The 20,156-nt window shown below is 50.8% G+C and overlaps 1 protein-coding gene across 1 annotated transcript; it reads left to right on the top strand.

The window, feature by feature from the left end:
• Positions 1–1,154: 1,154 nt before the first annotated feature.
• LOC147967423 (uncharacterized) lies at positions 1,155–2,816 on the top strand. Its single transcript, XM_087522465.1, has 2 exons — positions 1,155–2,548; positions 2,779–2,816. Exons 1-2 carry the CDS (start codon positions 1,255–1,257, stop codon positions 2,814–2,816), a joined length of 1,332 nt encoding a protein of 443 aa, XP_087378591.1. The 5' UTR covers positions 1,155–1,254.
• Positions 2,817–20,156: the final 17,340 nt, after the last annotated feature.

Genomic DNA, 20,156 nt, shown 5'->3' with positions numbered 1-20,156 from the left:
TATCCTTTGTTTTTTTCGTCCCAGTGTAACCCCTCGTCCGTTCGTCCCTTGGTGTACAAAAATATCAATACCAAGCCCACCACTTCGTCATGTTTGCTTCCCCGGCCAACCACGACGCCAAGCCGGGATGGAGTTCGAGGACGAGGTGAGGAGGGCCGAGGTAGAGGCCATGATACAGGAGGCCATCGTTACTTGTGAGCTGCGTTGGAATTTCCTCAAAGAGGAGAGAAGATGTAGTATAGTGGAGATAAATATTTTTCTCAGTTAAAAAATAAGATTATCAATCCAGTAGGATAATCATACAAAGCCTCTTGAACAACACCCGCACACACAAAAATAAATACTTGCACTCAATGCAGACAAACGGGTTGTCAGTCCCTTTAGCGGTTATTTGCAAGGATTAAATCACCAAAGTAGACAACAAAAACCACTTGATGTTCAAGCAGACAAGGGAAGGTGGCTGATTAAGGAAACATGGGTGGAGGTTGAAGACCTAAGATCTAGGAGAGAGGGGGCAAAGGGGTGGGGAGTGCTTACCCTCTTCTGATTTTTTTTCACGATGCCATTGACGGGCTGAAGCTTGGCGGGTTCTTCCAGATCTGATTAGCAACAAGAGAGGAGGAAGGAGGTAGAAGGTGTCCCAGCGAGGGATTGCTCTTCAAGGAAAAGAGAGAGTCCCGTGAGGATGGGGGGGGGGGGGGGGGGGGGTTGGGGGGTAAAGGGACAGAAACGCTGGTCATAATGATAGTATCATAGGTAGTATCATGCATGCCAACTAGACACATTTGATGAGGTGGCATAGAATCTCTACTCCTAATGGAGGAGTCCGTACGCCGTTCGTTCGTTCGTTCGTTCGCTCCCCCTCCTCATCGATCGATACCGCATCCCATGTCCCAACGTTTTTTAATCTCCTTTCTGGTTTTCTCAAAATCAAATCCCGGTTCACGTACATCAATTTGTGTCCTAATCTTTCCTTCCAGACCATAACTTTCTTGTTGGAGAGTCCTAGTCCAGCTGCTACAGATAGAATTCCTAATATAGATCAAGTCGGTTTGTATCCTACCTAAACTTGTAACCCACGTTGATTGCCATGTAATTGTGTATATATATGACATAATGAGAAGAGAGGAGGCGTGCAATCTTAGCAGCCCCGATTCATATTGGTTTTACATGGTATCAGGCAGATCGATCCTCTCTCTCTAAAATCCTAAACCCGATCCTCATCGCCCCTCCTGCTTCTCCTTCTCCCCCACCATGAACGCCGACGAGTTGAAGAAGCTCGAAGAGGAGCTCAAGAACCGTGAGTCCATCATCAGGACCCGTGAAGAAGAACTCAAGCGCCTTGCCACGGAGCCAGGCAAGGCCGCCGTCACACACTCGGCCGCCACCATCCCCGCACCCTCGTCCTACGTTGCCTCAATCAAAACCTATGTGCCCATCACCCTCGATCTTCAGGACTCTAACTACTCCAAGTGGCGTGAGCTTTTTCTCGTAGCTCTTGGGCGCTATGGTCTCTCCAACCACGTCATCGGCGACGCGGCCGCTACCCCCTCCGACACATCGCCCACCTCCGATTGGGGACGTGATGACTACACGGTGCTCTCTTGGATTTACGGCTCGATTTCCATCGAGTTGTTCGGCATCATCATGGCTCCGGGCTCCACGGCGCGGCAGGTGTGGGACTCCATCGCCAACCTCTTCCACGACAACAAGAAAAGTCGCGCCCTCGCCCTCGACACTGAGTTCCGCAACACGCCACAAGGAGACATGTCCATCCACGACTACTGTGCCAAGCTCAAGTCCCTCTCCGACGCTCTCGGCGACGTTGGCATATCCATCTCTGATGAGACGCTCGTCCTCACGGTGCTCCGCGGCCTCAACGAACAGTTCAGCCATCTACGGTCCTTCCTTCCGTTTCAGGTGCCATTTCCATCTTTCCTCCAGACGCGCTCGGCCCTTGTCCTTGAAGAAGCACAGAAGAAAACAGATGCAAAGAACTCCGCCGCCACTGCGCTCTGGGCAAGCGGCAACAGTGTCTTGCCACGCGCGGGCGGCGAACGGGTTCCGCCGTCCGGGGGCGGACGCGGCTACGGCGACCAACGTCCTCTCGGACCCTCCTCGAGCTGGTCCAACAGCGGTGGCCGCGGCACCTTCACCAACAATCGCAGCCGCGGCCGCGGCGGCCGCGGACGGGGCCGCTCTGAGCCCTGGATGTACAATCCCTGGACCGGCCTTCCGACGCGCGCACAGCTTCAACAACAGCCTACTCCAGCGCCATGGCAGCCACAGCCGTGGCATGCTCCTGGCGTGCTTGGTCCACGACCTGCTGCTGCTTCCCCGCAGGCGTACGCGGCCTACGGCCCGGCTCCAGTAGCTCCCACGTACAACTTCCATCAGCAACAGCAGGTTCCAACAGCTCCCACGTACAACGGCAATCAGCATCAGCTCGATCCAGCACTTCTGAACGCCCTCAACAGCATGCATCTTCCCGGAAACCAGGAGTGGTTTATGGACACAGGAGCTTCTTCTCACATGGCATCTAATCACGGTACTATCTCCTCTCTAAAACCTTCCACTCAAATTGTCACCGTGGGCAACGGCCAATCCGTTCCTGCTACTCATGTCGGTCAATCTACACTTCCCTCTTCCGCCCAACCCCTCTCTCTTCGTAATATTCTTATCGTTCCTCACATTATTAAAAATCTTATCTCTGTTCGTCAACTCACTACTGACAATTTTGTTGCTCTTGAATTTGATCCTTTTGGATTCTCGGTGAAGGCACTTCCTTCCAGGGCCGTGATCCTTTGCTGCAATAGTCCCGGGCCCCTCTATCCTGTCTGTCGTCCCCGACAAGATGAAGCCCTCCTCACAACCACTCCGTCATCACTCTGGCATCGCCGCCTCGGACATCCCGGTCATCACACCATGTCACGTCTCCAACAATCCAAGTTTATTTCATACAACAAAGATGGGCAGCCACTTTGTCATGCTTGTCAGTTAGGAAAACATGTTAGGCTTCCGTTTTATGATTCTCAAACATATACAGTTCGTTCGTTTCAACTTTTACATTGTGACCTTTGGACATCTCCTGTTCCTAGTACCTCTGGTTTTTGCTATTATCTCATTGTTGTGGATGATTTTTCCCACTACTTTTGGAGTTTCTCGCTTCGAAAGAAATCGGATGTTTATGTCACACTCGTCGCTTTTCACGCCTATGCTCATGCACAATTTAACCTACCCATCTTAGCTATCCAATGCGACAATGGTGGAGAGTTTCTTAACACTCATCTCGACACCTTCTGTTCCCAACATGGGATTCTACTCCGTTTTTCCTGTCCTCACACCTCTCAACAAAACGGCAAGGCCGAACGTGCCATTCGCACTACCAATGATGTTATACGTACACTCTTGCTTCAGGCCTCACTCCCCCCTTCTTTTTGGGCCGAAGCTCTCTATACTGCCACATATCTCATCAACATCCGTCCTACCGCAGCCACAAAATTCTCCGTACCATACACAACTCTTTTCGGTACCACACCACCCTATAATGATCTTCGTGTTTTTGGTTGTCTTTGCTATCCAAACATCGCCTCTACTACACCTAACAAACTCTCTCCCCGGCCGGTCAAATGTCTCTTTCTTGGATACCCCCCACGACATAGAGGCTATCGTTGTCTTGACTTAGACACACGACGCATTATCATCTCTCGCCACGTTGTTTTCGACGAAACAACTTTTCCCTATGCCCCACCAGCCCAACCTCCAGTCTCCACATCACCAACAGAAACCACCACTTCCCTTACCCCTCCTCTCCTCCTTTCACATCCATCACCCCCTATGCATGCGCCCACTAAGGCCGCACCCACTATGCATGCGCCCGCTACCCCCACACCCGCTATGCATGCACCCGCCACCCCTTCATGCACTCCACCTACGCCCGATAGCCCGCCCAGTCCGGCTGGCTTGCTCACTCCCATCAGTCCGCCTAACTTCGCTGCCACATCTCCCTCTCCGAGCCCCGCTAGCACGTCGCCTACACTCCCGGTACCTGACCCAGTACCTCTTCATCGAACTCGCTCAACGACCGGTCGTTTACCACCACCAATTGATCGCCTTAATCTTTCTGCTGTCGTATCCTCGCCCATACCTTATAATTATCTCACGGCTCTTCGTGACCCATCATGGCGCAGCGCGATGCAAGAAGAGTTTGATGCTCTCACTTTAAACAACACCTGGTCACTTGTTCCTTCTCCTCCCGGTGCAAATATCGTTAGTGGTAAATGGATTTTTCGACACAAATATCATCCTGACGGCTCACTTGCTCGTCACAAAGCCCGTTGGGTAGTCCGTGGTTTTTCCCAACAGCCCGGAGTTGACTATGATGAGACTTTTAGCCTTGTTGTTAAGCCGGCCACTATACGGTTGGTTCTCTCTATTGCTCTCTCTTCTTCTTGGCCCATTCATCAACTAGACGTTAAAAATGCCTTTCTTCATGGTCATCTTGATGAGGTCGTCTATAGTCAACAACCCTCCGGTTTTATTGATCCTCACTATCCTGACTATGTTTGTCGCTTGCATAAATCCTTGTACGGTCTCAAGCAAGCTCCTCGAGCGTGGTTTCAGCGGTTTGCAACCTATGCTCGTTCTATTGGTTTCGTTGAGTCCAAATCTGATGCTTCCTTGTTTATTCTTCACAAGGGAAACATCACTGCATATTTACTTCTATATGTCGATGACATCATCCTTACTGCCTCCTCTCCTTCTTCTCTCTCATCGATTATCACTTCCTTTGCTAAAGAATTTGCTATGAAAGATCTTGGACCTCTTCATCACTTCCTTGGAATTTCTGTCTCTCGCACATCCACTGGCTTACAACTCTCCCAGCGACAGTACTTTCTTGATATTCTCTCTCGGGCTGGCATGCGTGACTGTAATCCTGTTTCTACTCCAGTTGACACTAATGCCAAACTCTCATCCACCACTGGTTCCCCTGTTTCTGATCCTTCACTATATCGTAGTCTTGCTGGTGCTCTTCAGTATGCCACCCTCACTCACCCAGATATAGCCTATGCTGTTCAACAAGTGTGTCTTCATATGCATGATCCTCGCGAACCCCACCTTCTCTTCCTTAAACGTATTCTTAGATATCTAAAAGGCACACTTGATCTTGGTTTGACACTTCATATCTCTTCCTCTCATAAACTCATTGTCTATTCAGGTGCCGATTGGGCTGGTTGCCCCGACACCAGACGCTCCACTTCCGGGTTTTGCATGTTTTTTTGGCGATAATTTGATTTCATGGTCTTCTCGGCAGCAGACTACCGTTTCTCGTTCAAGTGCGGAAGCCGAATATCGAGCTGTCGCAACTGCAGTAGCCGAGTCCTGTTGGGTCCGTCAGTTACTACAGGAACTTCATCGCCCAGTCAACAATGCCACCATTGTGTTCTGCGACAATGTTAGTGCTGTTTACCTTGCTCATAATCCAGTACAACATCGTCGGACCAAACACATCGAACTTGACATTCATTTCGTACGCGAGAAGGTTGCTGTCGGTGACGTACGTGTTCTACATGTTCCATCTTCATCCCAGTATGCTGATATTTTCACGAAAGGGCTACCGTCTGCACTCTTTCGTGAGTTTCGGTCCAGTCTTCACGTTGCTTCTCTCCACAGTTCAGACTGCGGGGGCGTGTTGGAGAGTCCTAGTCCAGCTGCTACAGATAGAATTCCTAATATAGATCAAGTCGGTTTGTATCCTACCTAAACTTGTAACCCACGTTGATTGCCATGTAATTGTGTATATATATGACATAATGAGAAGAGAGGAGGCGTGCAATCTTAGCAGCCCCGATTCATATTGGTTTTACATTTCCATCCCTCCTCCATCTTCTTGCCTCGGTTCACGCAAGGTTTCCAGAGAAAGAAATCCACATCCAATCTATCGTTTGGTAGGCAAGTTTCTCCTAAAAATCAGGATGCACGATTAGATTGCATGATGCACGTGATGCAATGCGTGAAAAGGAACCCCGGATCCCACCAGACTTCATGGCGCCTCCTCCGTGTCCGTCGCCAGGTCAGGCTGCACCTTCTCCGATTCTCCTGCGGGCGCGGCATCCCCGTGACGGCGGCCTTCTCCAGCACGTTGCGTCTCCATCGGCGGCACCCAGAGGCATCCCATGGCCTGTGACACCGGCAACGCCGCGAATCGAACACAACACCCATACGACCAGACGGGAGAGCCGTCGGCCGCCCCGCCGGCCCGAACTGACGGGGAGAGGAGGACGCCGAATGTGAACACGCGGATGGACCTCTTCCAAGACGTCTACGACCAACGGAGGCACAGCCGGTGTGTCCACAGTCAAGGCAGAGTGCGACCAACGGAGGTGCGGCCGGTGTCACTGTCAAGGAACGATGGCTCATGCGGATGGTTGCTAATCGACGGAATACACGGCTCCTTGAACCGCAGCCGCCGCCAACGTATATCCCAGAGATTGTTGTGAGAAGGAGGAGGCGACTTGGATCGGGAAACATATGGAGCAACACTTGCAGAGGCGATGTCAACCGCAGCTTACCCCCTATGCATGCGCCCACTACGGCCGCACCCACTATGCATGCGCCCGCTACCCCCACACCCGCTATGCATGCACCCGCCACCCCTTCATGCACTCCACCTACGCCCGATAGCCCGCCCAGTCCGGCTGGCTTGCTCACTCCCATCAGTCCGCCTAACTTCGCTGCCACATCTCCCTCTCCGAGCCCCGCTAGCACGTCGCCTACACTCCCGGTACCTGACCCAGTACCTCTTCATCGAACTCGCTCAACGACCGGTCGTTTACCACCACCAATTGATCGCCTTAATCTTTCTGCTGTCGTATCCTCGCCCATACCTTATAATTATCTCACGGCTCTTCGTGACCCATCATGGCGCAGCGCGATGCAAGAAGAGTTTGATGCTCTCACTTTAAACAACACCTGGTCACTTGTTCCTTCTCCTCCCGGTGCAAATATCGTTAGTGGTAAATGGATTTTTCGACACAAATATCATCCTGACGGCTCACTTGCTCGTCACAAAGCCCGTTGGGTAGTCCGTGGTTTTTCCCAACAGCCCGGAGTTGACTATGATGAGACTTTTAGCCTTGTTGTTAAGCCGGCCACTATACGGTTGGTTCTCTCTATTGCTCTCTCTTCTTCTTGGCCCATTCATCAACTAGACGTTAAAAATGCCTTTCTTCATGGTCATCTTGATGAGGTCGTCTATAGTCAACAACCCTCCGGTTTTATTGATCCTCACTATCCTGACTATGTTTGTCGCTTGCATAAATCCTTGTACGGTCTCAAGCAAGCTCCTCGAGCGTGGTTTCAGCGGTTTGCAACCTATGCTCGTTCTATTGGTTTCGTTGAGTCCAAATCTGATGCTTCCTTGTTTATTCTTCACAAGGGAAACATCACTGCATATTTACTTCTATATGTCGATGACATCATCCTTACTGCCTCCTCTCCTTCTTCTCTCTCATCGATTATCACTTCCTTTGCTAAAGAATTTGCTATGAAAGATCTTGGACCTCTTCATCACTTCCTTGGAATTTCTGTCTCTCGCACATCCACTGGCTTACAACTCTCCCAGCGACAGTACTTTCTTGATATTCTCTCTCGGGCTGGCATGCGTGACTGTAATCCTGTTTCTACTCCAGTTGACACTAATGCCAAACTCTCATCCACCACTGGTTCCCCTGTTTCTGATCCTTCACTATATCGTAGTCTTGCTGGTGCTCTTCAGTATGCCACCCTCACTCACCCAGATATAGCCTATGCTGTTCAACAAGTGTGTCTTCATATGCATGATCCTCGCGAACCCCACCTTCTCTTCCTTAAACGTATTCTTAGATATCTAAAAGGCACACTTGATCTTGGTTTGACACTTCATATCTCTTCCTCTCATAAACTCATTGTCTATTCAGGTGCCGATTGGGCTGGTTGCCCCGACACCAGACGCTCCACTTCCGGGTTTTGCATGTTTTTTTGGCGATAATTTGATTTCATGGTCTTCTCGGCAGCAGACTACCGTTTCTCGTTCAAGTGCGGAAGCCGAATATCGAGCTGTCGCAACTGCAGTAGCCGAGTCCTGTTGGGTCCGTCAGTTACTACAGGAACTTCATCGCCCAGTCAACAATGCCACCATTGTGTTCTGCGACAATGTTAGTGCTGTTTACCTTGCTCATAATCCAGTACAACATCGTCGGACCAAACACATCGAACTTGACATTCATTTCGTACGCGAGAAGGTTGCTGTCGGTGACGTACGTGTTCTACATGTTCCATCTTCATCCCAGTATGCTGATATTTTCACGAAAGGGCTACCGTCTGCACTCTTTCGTGAGTTTCGGTCCAGTCTTCACGTTGCTTCTCTCCACAGTTCAGACTGCGGGGGCGTGTTGGAGAGTCCTAGTCCAGCTGCTACAGATAGAATTCCTAATATAGATCAAGTCGGTTTGTATCCTACCTAAACTTGTAACCCACGTTGATTGCCATGTAATTGTGTATATATATGACATAATGAGAAGAGAGGAGGCGTGCAATCTTAGCAGCCCCGATTCATATTGGTTTTACATTTCCATCCCTCCTCCATCTTCTTGCCTCGGTTCACGCAAGGTTTCCAGAGAAAGAAATCCACATCCAATCTATCGTTTGGTAGGCAAGTTTCTCCTAAAAATCAGGATGCACGATTAGATTGCATGATGCACGTGATGCAATGCGTGAAAAGGAACCCCGGATCCCACCAGACTTCATGGCGCCTCCTCCGTGTCCGTCGCCAGGTCAGGCTGCACCTTCTCCGATTCTCCTGCGGGCGCGGCATCCCCGTGACGGCGGCCTTCTCCAGCACGTTGCGTCTCCATCGGTGGCACCCAGAGGCATCCCATGGCCTGTGACACCGGCAACGCCGCGAATCGAACACAACACCCATACGACCAGACGGGAGAGCCGTCGGCCGCCCCGCCGGCCCGAACTGACGGGGAGAGGAGGACGCCGAATGTGAACACGCGGATGGACCTCTTCCAAGACGTCTACGACCAACGGAGGCACAGCCGGTGTGTCCACAGTCAAGGCAGAGTGCGACCAACGGAGGTGCGGCCGGTGTCACTGTCAAGGAACGATGGCTCATGCGGATGGTTGCTAATCGACGGAATACACGGCTCCTTGAACCGCAGCCGCCGCCAACGTATATCCCAGAGATTGTTGTGAGAAGGAGGAGGCGACTTGGATCGGGAAACATATGGAGCAACACTTGCAGAGGCGATGTCAACCGCAGCTTACCCCCTATGCATGCGCCCACTACGGCCGCACCCACTATGCATGCGCCCGCTACCCCCACACCCGCTATGCATGCACCCGCCACCCCTTCATGCACTCCACCTACGCCCGATAGCCCGCCCAGTCCGGCTGGCTTGCTCACTCCCATCAGTCCGCCTAACTTCGCTGCCACATCTCCCTCTCCGAGCCCCGCTAGCACGTCGCCTACACTCCCGGTACCTGACCCAGTACCTCTTCATCGAACTCGCTCAACGACCGGTCGTTTACCACCACCAATTGATCGCCTTAATCTTTCTGCTGTCGTATCCTCGCCCATACCTTATAATTATCTCACGGCTCTTCGTGACCCATCATGGCGCAGCGCGATGCAAGAAGAGTTTGATGCTCTCACTTTAAACAACACCTGGTCACTTGTTCCTTCTCCTCCCGGTGCAAATATCGTTAGTGGTAAATGGATTTTTCGACACAAATATCATCCTGACGGCTCACTTGCTCGTCACAAAGCCCGTTGGGTAGTCCGTGGTTTTTCCCAACAGCCCGGAGTTGACTATGATGAGACTTTTAGCCTTGTTGTTAAGCCGGCCACTATACGGTTGGTTCTCTCTATTGCTCTCTCTTCTTCTTGGCCCATTCATCAACTAGACGTTAAAAATGCCTTTCTTCATGGTCATCTTGATGAGGTCGTCTATAGTCAACAACCCTCCGGTTTTATTGATCCTCACTATCCTGACTATGTTTGTCGCTTGCATAAATCCTTGTACGGTCTCAAGCAAGCTCCTCGAGCGTGGTTTCAGCGGTTTGCAACCTATGCTCGTTCTATTGGTTTCGTTGAGTCCAAATCTGATGCTTCCTTGTTTATTCTTCACAAGGGAAACATCACTGCATATTTACTTCTATATGTCGATGACATCATCCTTACTGCCTCCTCTCCTTCTTCTCTCTCATCGATTATCACTTCCTTTGCTAAAGAATTTGCTATGAAAGATCTTGGACCTCTTCATCACTTCCTTGGAATTTCTGTCTCTCGCACATCCACTGGCTTACAACTCTCCCAGCGACAGTACTTTCTTGATATTCTCTCTCGGGCTGGCATGCGTGACTGTAATCCTGTTTCTACTCCAGTTGACACTAATGCCAAACTCTCATCCACCACTGGTTCCCCTGTTTCTGATCCTTCACTATATCGTAGTCTTGCTGGTGCTCTTCAGTATGCCACCCTCACTCACCCAGATATAGCCTATGCTGTTCAACAAGTGTGTCTTCATATGCATGATCCTCGCGAACCCCACCTTCTCTTCCTTAAACGTATTCTTAGATATCTAAAAGGCACACTTGATCTTGGTTTGACACTTCATATCTCTTCCTCTCATAAACTCATTGTCTATTCAGGTGCCGATTGGGCTGGTTGCCCCGACACCAGACGCTCCACTTCCGGGTTTTGCATGTTTTTTTGGCGATAATTTGATTTCATGGTCTTCTCGGCAGCAGACTACCGTTTCTCGTTCAAGTGCGGAAGCCGAATATCGAGCTGTCGCAACTGCAGTAGCCGAGTCCTGTTGGGTCCGTCAGTTACTACAGGAACTTCATCGCCCAGTCAACAATGCCACCATTGTGTTCTGCGACAATGTTAGTGCTGTTTACCTTGCTCATAATCCAGTACAACATCGTCGGACCAAACACATCGAACTTGACATTCATTTCGTACGCGAGAAGGTTGCTGTCGGTGACGTACGTGTTCTACATGTTCCATCTTCATCCCAGTATGCTGATATTTTCACGAAAGGGCTACCGTCTGCACTCTTTCGTGAGTTTCGGTCCAGTCTTCACGTTGCTTCTCTCCACAGTTCAGACTGCGGGGGCGTGTTGGAGAGTCCTAGTCCAGCTGCTACAGATAGAATTCCTAATATAGATCAAGTCGGTTTGTATCCTACCTAAACTTGTAACCCACGTTGATTGCCATGTAATTGTGTATATATATGACATAATGAGAAGAGAGGAGGCGTGCAATCTTAGCAGCCCCGATTCATATTGGTTTTACATTTCCATCCCTCCTCCATCTTCTTGCCTCGGTTCACGCAAGGTTTCCAGAGAAAGAAATCCACATCCAATCTATCGTTTGGTAGGCAAGTTTCTCCTAAAAATCAGGATGCACGATTAGATTGCATGATGCACGTGATGCAATGCGTGAAAAGGAACCCCGGATCCCACCAGACTTCATGGCGCCTCCTCCGTGTCCGTCGCCAGGTCAGGCTGCACCTTCTCCGATTCTCCTGCGGGCGCGGCATCCCCGTGACGGCGGCCTTCTCCAGCACGTTGCGTCTCCATCGGCGGCACCCAGAGGCATCCCATGGCCTGTGACACCGGCAACGCCGCGAATCGAACACAACACCCATACGACCAGACGGGAGAGCCGTCGGCCGCCCCGCCGGCCCGAACTGACGGGGAGAGGAGGACGCCGAATGTGAACACGCGGATGGACCTCTTCCAAGACGTCTACGACCAACGGAGGCACAGCCGGTGTGTCCACAGTCAAGGCAGAGTGCGACCAACGGAGGTGCGGCCGGTGTCACTGTCAAGGAACGATGGCTCATGCGGATGGTTGCTAATCGACGGAATACACGGCTCCTTGAACCGCAGCCGCCGCCAACGTATATCCCAGAGATTGTTGTGAGAAGGAGGAGGCGACTTGGATCGGGAAACATATGGAGCAACACTTGCAGAGGCGATGTCAACCGCAGCTTACCCCCTATGCATGCGCCCACTACGGCCGCACCCACTATGCATGCGCCCGCTACCCCCACACCCGCTATGCATGCACCCGCCACCCCTTCATGCACTCCACCTACGCCCGATAGCCCGCCCAGTCCGGCTGGCTTGCTCACTCCCATCAGTCCGCCTAACTTCGCTGCCACATCTCCCTCTCCGAGCCCCGCTAGCACGTCGCCTACACTCCCGGTACCTGACCCAGTACCTCTTCATCGAACTCGCTCAACGACCGGTCGTTTACCACCACCAATTGATCGCCTTAATCTTTCTGCTGTCGTATCCTCGCCCATACCTTATAATTATCTCACGGCTCTTCGTGACCCATCATGGCGCAGCGCGATGCAAGAAGAGTTTGATGCTCTCACTTTAAACAACACCTGGTCACTTGTTCCTTCTCCTCCCGGTGCAAATATCGTTAGTGGTAAATGGATTTTTCGACACAAATATCATCCTGACGGCTCACTTGCTCGTCACAAAGCCCGTTGGGTAGTCCGTGGTTTTTCCCAACAGCCCGGAGTTGACTATGATGAGACTTTTAGCCTTGTTGTTAAGCCGGCCACTATACGGTTGGTTCTCTCTATTGCTCTCTCTTCTTCTTGGCCCATTCATCAACTAGACGTTAAAAATGCCTTTCTTCATGGTCATCTTGATGAGGTCGTCTATAGTCAACAACCCTCCGGTTTTATTGATCCTCACTATCCTGACTATGTTTGTCGCTTGCATAAATCCTTGTACGGTCTCAAGCAAGCTCCTCGAGCGTGGTTTCAGCGGTTTGCAACCTATGCTCGTTCTATTGGTTTCGTTGAGTCCAAATCTGATGCTTCCTTGTTTATTCTTCACAAGGGAAACATCACTGCATATTTACTTCTATATGTCGATGACATCATCCTTACTGCCTCCTCTCCTTCTTCTCTCTCATCGATTATCACTTCCTTTGCTAAAGAATTTGCTATGAAAGATCTTGGACCTCTTCATCACTTCCTTGGAATTTCTGTCTCTCGCACATCCACTGGCTTACAACTCTCCCAGCGACAGTACTTTCTTGATATTCTCTCTCGGGCTGGCATGCGTGACTGTAATCCTGTTTCTACTCCAGTTGACACTAATGCCAAACTCTCATCCACCACTGGTTCCCCTGTTTCTGATCCTTCACTATATCGTAGTCTTGCTGGTGCTCTTCAGTATGCCACCCTCACTCACCCAGATATAGCCTATGCTGTTCAACAAGTGTGTCTTCATATGCATGATCCTCGCGAACCCCACCTTCTCTTCCTTAAACGTATTCTTAGATATCTAAAAGGCACACTTGATCTTGGTTTGACACTTCATATCTCTTCCTCTCATAAACTCATTGTCTATTCAGGTGCCGATTGGGCTGGTTGCCCCGACACCAGACGCTCCACTTCCGGGTTTTGCATGTTTTTTTTGGCGATAATTTGATTTCATGGTCTTCTCGGCAGCAGACTACCGTTTCTCGTTCAAGTGCGGAAGCCGAATATCGAGCTGTCGCAACTGCAGTAGCCGAGTCCTGTTGGGTCCGTCAGTTACTACAGGAACTTCATCGCCCAGTCAACAATGCCACCATTGTGTTCTGCGACAATGTTAGTGCTGTTTACCTTGCTCATAATCCAGTACAACATCGTCGGACCAAACACATCGAACTTGACATTCATTTCGTACGCGAGAAGGTTGCTGTCGGTGACGTACGTGTTCTACATGTTCCATCTTCATCCCAGTATGCTGATATTTTCACGAAAGGGCTACCGTCTGCACTCTTTCGTGAGTTTCGGTCCAGTCTTCACGTTGCTTCTCTCCACAGTTCAGACTGCGGGGGCGTGTTGGAGAGTCCTAGTCCAGCTGCTACAGATAGAATTCCTAATATAGATCAAGTCGGTTTGTATCCTACCTAAACTTGTAACCCACGTTGATTGCCATGTAATTGTGTATATATATGACATAATGAGAAGAGAGGAGGCGTGCAATCTTAGCAGCCCCGATTCATATTGGTTTTACATTTCCATCCCTCCTCCATCTTCTTGCCTCGGTTCACGCAAGGTTTCCAGAGAAAGAAATCCACATCCAATCTATCGTTTGGTAGGCAAGTTTCTCCTAAAAATCAGGATGCACGATTAGATTGCATGATGCACGTGATGCAATGCGTGAAAAGGAACCCCGGATCCCACCAGACTTCATGGCGCCTCCTCCGTGTCCGTCGCCAGGTCAGGCTGCACCTTCTCCGATTCTCCTGCGGGCGCGGCATCCCCGTGACGGCGGCCTTCTCCAGCACGTTGCGTCTCCATCGGCGGCACCCAGAGGCATCCCATGGCCTGTGACACCGGCAACGCCGCGAATCGAACACAACACCCATACGACCAGACGGGAGAGCCGTCGGCCGCCCCGCCGGCCCGAACTGACGGGGAGAGGAGGACGCCGAATGTGAACACGCGGATGGACCTCTTCCAAGACGTCTACGACCAACGGAGGCACAGCCGGTGTGTCCACAGTCAAGGCAGAGTGCGACCAACGGAGGTGCGGCCGGTGTCACTGTCAAGGAACGATGGCTCATGCGGATGGTTGCTAATCGACGGAATACACGGCTCCTTGAACCGCAGCCGCCGCCAACGTATATCCCAGAGATTGTTGTGAGAAGGAGGAGGCGACTTGGATCGGGAAACATATGGAGCAACACTTGCAGAGGCGATGTCAACCGCAGCTTACCCCCTATGCATGCGCCCACTACGGCCGCACCCACTATGCATGCGCCCGCTACCCCCACACCCGCTATGCATGCACCCGCCACCCCTTCATGCACTCCACCTACGCCCGATAGCCCGCCCAGTCCGGCTGGCTTGCTCACTCCCATCAGTCCGCCTAACTTCGCTGCCACATCTCCCTCTCCGAGCCCCGCTAGCACGTCGCCTACACTCCCGGTACCTGACCCAGTACCTCTTCATCGAACTCGCTCAACGACCGGTCGTTTACCACCACCAATTGATCGCCTTAATCTTTCTGCTGTCGTATCCTCGCCCATACCTTATAATTATCTCACGGCTCTTCGTGACCCATCATGGCGCAGCGCGATGCAAGAAGAGTTTGATGCTCTCACTTTAAACAACACCTGGTCACTTGTTCCTTCTCCTCCCGGTGCAAATATCGTTAGTGGTAAATGGATTTTTCGACACAAATATCATCCTGACGGCTCACTTGCTCGTCACAAAGCCCGTTGGGTAGTCCGTGGTTTTTCCCAACAGCCCGGAGTTGACTATGATGAGACTTTTAGCCTTGTTGTTAAGCCGGCCACTATACGGTTGGTTCTCTCTATTGCTCTCTCTTCTTCTTGGCCCATTCATCAACTAGACGTTAAAAATGCCTTTCTTCATGGTCATCTTGATGAGGTCGTCTATAGTCAACAACCCTCCGGTTTTATTGATCCTCACTATCCTGACTATGTTTGTCGCTTGCATAAATCCTTGTACGGTCTCAAGCAAGCTCCTCGAGCGTGGTTTCAGCGGTTTGCAACCTATGCTCGTTCTATTGGTTTCGTTGAGTCCAAATCTGATGCTTCCTTGTTTATTCTTCACAAGGGAAACATCACTGCATATTTACTTCTATATGTCGATGACATCATCCTTACTGCCTCCTCTCCTTCTTCTCTCTCATCGATTATCACTTCCTTTGCTAAAGAATTTGCTATGAAAGATCTTGGACCTCTTCATCACTTCCTTGGAATTTCTGTCTCTCGCACATCCACTGGCTTACAACTCTCCCAGCGACAGTACTTTCTTGATATTCTCTCTCGGGCTGGCATGCGTGACTGTAATCCTGTTTCTACTCCAGTTGACACTAATGCCAAACTCTCATCCACCACTGGTTCCCCTGTTTCTGATCCTTCACTATATCGTAGTCTTGCTGGTGCTCTTCAGTATGCCACCCTCACTCACCCAGATATAGCCTATGCTGTTCAACAAGTGTGTCTTCATATGCATGATCCTCGCGAACCCCACCTTCTCTTCCTTAAACGTATTCTTAGATATCTAAAAGGCACACTTGATCTTGGTTTGACACTTCATATCTCTTCCTCTCATAAACTCATTGTCTATTCAGGTGCCGATTGGGCTGGTTGCCCCGACACCAGACGCTCCACTTCCGGGTTTTGCATGTTTTTTTGGCGATAATTTGATTTCATGGTCTTCTCGGCAGCAGACTACCGTTTCTCGTTCAAGTGCGAAAGCCGAATATCGAGCTGTCGCAACTGCAGTAGCCGAGTCCTGTTGGGTCCGTCAGTTACTACAGGAACTTCATCGCCCAGTCAACAATGCCACCATTGTGTTCTGCGACAATGTTAGTGCTGTTTACCTTGCTCATAATCCAGTACAACATCGTCGGACCAAACACATCGAACTTGACATTCATTTCGTACGCGAGAAGGTTGCTGTCGGTGACGTACGTGTTCTACATGTTCCATCTTCATCCCAGTATGCTGATATTTTCACGAAAGGGCTACCGTCTGCACTCTTTCGTGAGTTTCGGTCCAGTCTTCACGTTGCTTCTCTCCACAGTTCAGACTGCGGGGGCGTGTTGGAGAGTCCTAGTCCAGCTGCTACAGATAGAATTCCTAATATAGATCAAGTCGGTTTGTATCCTACCTAAACTTGTAACCCACGTTGATTGCCATGTAATTGTGTATATATATGACATAATGAGAAGAGAGGAGGCGTGCAATCTTAGCAGCCCCGATTCATATTGGTTTTACATTTCCATCCCTCCTCCATCTTCTTGCCTCGGTTCACGCAAGGTTTCCAGAGAAAGAAATCCACATCCAATCTATCGTTTGGTAGGCAAGTTTCTCCTAAAAATCAGGATGCACGATTAGATTGCATGATGCACGTGATGCAATGCGTGAAAAGGAACCCCGGATCCCACCAGACTTCATGGCGCCTCCTCCGTGTCCGTCGCCAGGTCAGGCTGCACCTTCTCCGATTCTCCTGCGGGCGCGGCATCCCCGTGACGGCGGCCTTCTCCAGCACGTTGCGTCTCCATCGGCGGCACCCAGAGGCATCCCATGGCCTGTGACACCGGCAACGCCGCGAATCGAACACAACACCCATACGACCAGACGGGAGAGCCGTCGGCCGCCCCGCCGGCCCGAACTGACGGGGAGAGGAGGACGCCGAATGTGAACACGCGGATGGACCTCTTCCAAGACGTCTACGACCAACGGAGGCACAGCCGGTGTGTCCACAGTCAAGGCAGAGTGCGACCAACGGAGGTGCGGCCGGTGTCACTGTCAAGGAACGATGGCTCATGCGGATGGTTGCTAATCGACGGAATACACGGCTCCTTGAACCGCAGCCGCCGCCAACGTATATCCCAGAGATTGTTGTGAGAAGGAGGAGGCGACTTGGATCGGGAAACATATGGAGCAACACTTGCAGAGGCGATGTCAACCGCAGCTTACCCCCTATGCATGCGCCCACTACGGCCGCACCCACTATGCATGCGCCCGCTACCCCCACACCCGCTATGCATGCACCCGCCACCCCTTCATGCACTCCACCTACGCCCGATAGCCCGCCCAGTCCGGCTGGCTTGCTCACTCCCATCAGTCCGCCTAACTTCGCTGCCACATCTCCCTCTCCGAGCCCCGCTAGCACGTCGCCTACACTCCCGGTACCTGACCCAGTACCTCTTCATCGAACTCGCTCAACGACCGGTCGTTTACCACCACCAATTGATCGCCTTAATCTTTCTGCTGTCGTATCCTCGCCCATACCTTATAATTATCTCACGGCTCTTCGTGACCCATCATGGCGCAGCGCGATGCAAGAAGAGTTTGATGCTCTCACTTTAAACAACACCTGGTCACTTGTTCCTTCTCCTCCCGGTGCAAATATCGTTAGTGGTAAATGGATTTTTCGACACAAATATCATCCTGACGGCTCACTTGCTCGTCACAAAGCCCGTTGGGTAGTCCGTGGTTTTTCCCAACAGCCCGGAGTTGACTATGATGAGACTTTTAGCCTTGTTGTTAAGCCGGCCACTATACGGTTGGTTCTCTCTATTGCTCTCTCTTCTTCTTGGCCCATTCATCAACTAGACGTTAAAAATGCCTTTCTTCATGGTCATCTTGATGAGGTCGTCTATAGTCAACAACCCTCCGGTTTTATTGATCCTCACTATCCTGACTATGTTTGTCGCTTGCATAAATCCTTGTACGGTCTCAAGCAAGCTCCTCGAGCGTGGTTTCAGTGGTTTGCAACCTATGCTCGTTCTATTGGTTTCGTTGAGTCCAAATCTGATGCTTCCTTGTTTATTCTTCACAAGGGAAACATCACTGCATATTTACTTCTATATGTCGATGACATCATCCTTACTGCCTCCTCTCCTTCTTCTCTCTCATCGATTATCACTTCCTTTGCTAAAGAATTTGCTATGAAAGATCTTGGACCTCTTCATCACTTCCTTGGAATTTCTGTCTCTCGCACATCCACTGGCTTACAACTCTCCCAGCGACAGTACTTTCTTGATATTCTCTCTCGGGCTGGCATGCGTGACTGTAATCCTGTTTCTACTCCAGTTGACACTAATGCCAAACTCTCATCCACCACTGGTTCCCCTGTTTCTGATCCTTCACTATATCGTAGTCTTGCTGGTGCTCTTCAGTATGCCACCCTCACTCACCCAGATATAGCCTATGCTGTTCAACAAGTGTGTCTTCATATGCATGATCCTCGCGAACCCCACCTTCTCTTCCTTAAACGTATTCTTAGATATCTAAAAGGCACACTTGATCTTGGTTTGACACTTCATATCTCTTCCTCTCATAAACTCATTGTCTATTCAGGTGCCGATTGGGCTGGTTGCCCCGACACCAGACGCTCCACTTCCGGGTTTTGCATGTTTTTTTGGCGATAATTTGATTTCATGGTCTTCTCGGCAGCAGACTACCGTTTCTCGTTCAAGTGCGGAAGCCGAATATCGAGCTGTCGCAACTGCAGTAGCCGAGTCCTGTTGGGTCCGTCAGTTACTACAGGAACTTCATCGCCCAGTCAACAATGCCACCATTGTGTTCTGCGACAATGTTAGTGCTGTTTACCTTGCTCATAATCCAGTACAACATCGTCGGACCAAACACATCGAACTTGACATTCATTTCGTACGCGAGAAGGTTGCTGTCGGTGACGTACGTGTTCTACATGTTCCATCTTCATCCCAGTATGCTGATATTTTCACGAAAGGGCTACCGTCTGCACTCTTTCGTGAGTTTCGGTCCAGTCTTCACGTTGCTTCTCTCCACAGTTCAGACTGCGGGGGCGTGTTGGAGAGTCCTAGTCCAGCTGCTACAGATAGAATTCCTAATATAGATCAAGTCGGTTTGTATCCTACCTAAACTTGTAACCCACGTTGATTGCCATGTAATTGTGTATATATATGACATAATGAGAAGAGAGGAGGCGTGCAATCTTAGCAGCCCCGATTCATATTGGTTTTACATTTCCATCCCTCCTCCATCTTCTTGCCTCGGTTCACGCAAGGTTTCCAGAGAAAGAAATCCACATCCAATCTATCGTTTGGTAGGCAAGTTTCTCCTAAAAATCAGGATGCACGATTAGATTGCATGATGCACGTGATGCAATGCGTGAAAAGGAACCCCGGATCCCACCAGACTTCATGGCGCCTCCTCCGTGTCCGTCGCCAGGTCAGGCTGCACCTTCTCCGATTCTCCTGCGGGCGCGGCATCCCCGTGACGGCGGCCTTCTCCAGCACGTTGCGTCTCCATCGGCGGCACCCAGAGGCATCCCATGGCCTGTGACACCGGCAACGCCGCGAATCGAACACAACACCCATACGACCAGACGGGAGAGCCGTCGGCCGCCCCGCCGGCCCGAACTGACGGGGAGAGGAGGACGCCGAATATGAACACGCGGATGGACCTCTTCCAAGACGTCTACGACCAACGGAGGCACAGCCGGTGTGTCCACAGTCAAGGCAGAGTGCGACCAACGGAGGTGCGGCCGGTGTCACTGTCAAGGAACGATGGCTCATGCGGATGGTTGCTAATCGACGGAATACACGGCTCC

This window comes from Triticum urartu, chromosome 5A (genome assembly GCF_056163025.1).
Source record: "Triticum urartu cultivar PI428250 chromosome 5A, HENAU_Tu73, whole genome shotgun sequence".
Taxonomy (NCBI): Eukaryota; Viridiplantae; Streptophyta; class Magnoliopsida; order Poales; family Poaceae; genus Triticum; species Triticum urartu.
Note: the sequence above shows the minus strand (reverse complement) of the source record. Positions and strands in the feature narration are given on the sequence as shown.

Coding starts and splice junctions, on each gene's coding strand:
- LOC147967423 (XM_087522465.1), top strand. CDS start 1,255: ATGAACGCCGACGAGTTGAAGAAGCTCGAAGAGGAGCTCAAGAACCGT. Junction 2,549..2,778: donor TCACATGGCATCTAATCACG/GTACTATCTCCT, acceptor TTCTCGGTGAAG/GCACTTCCTTCCAGGGCCGT.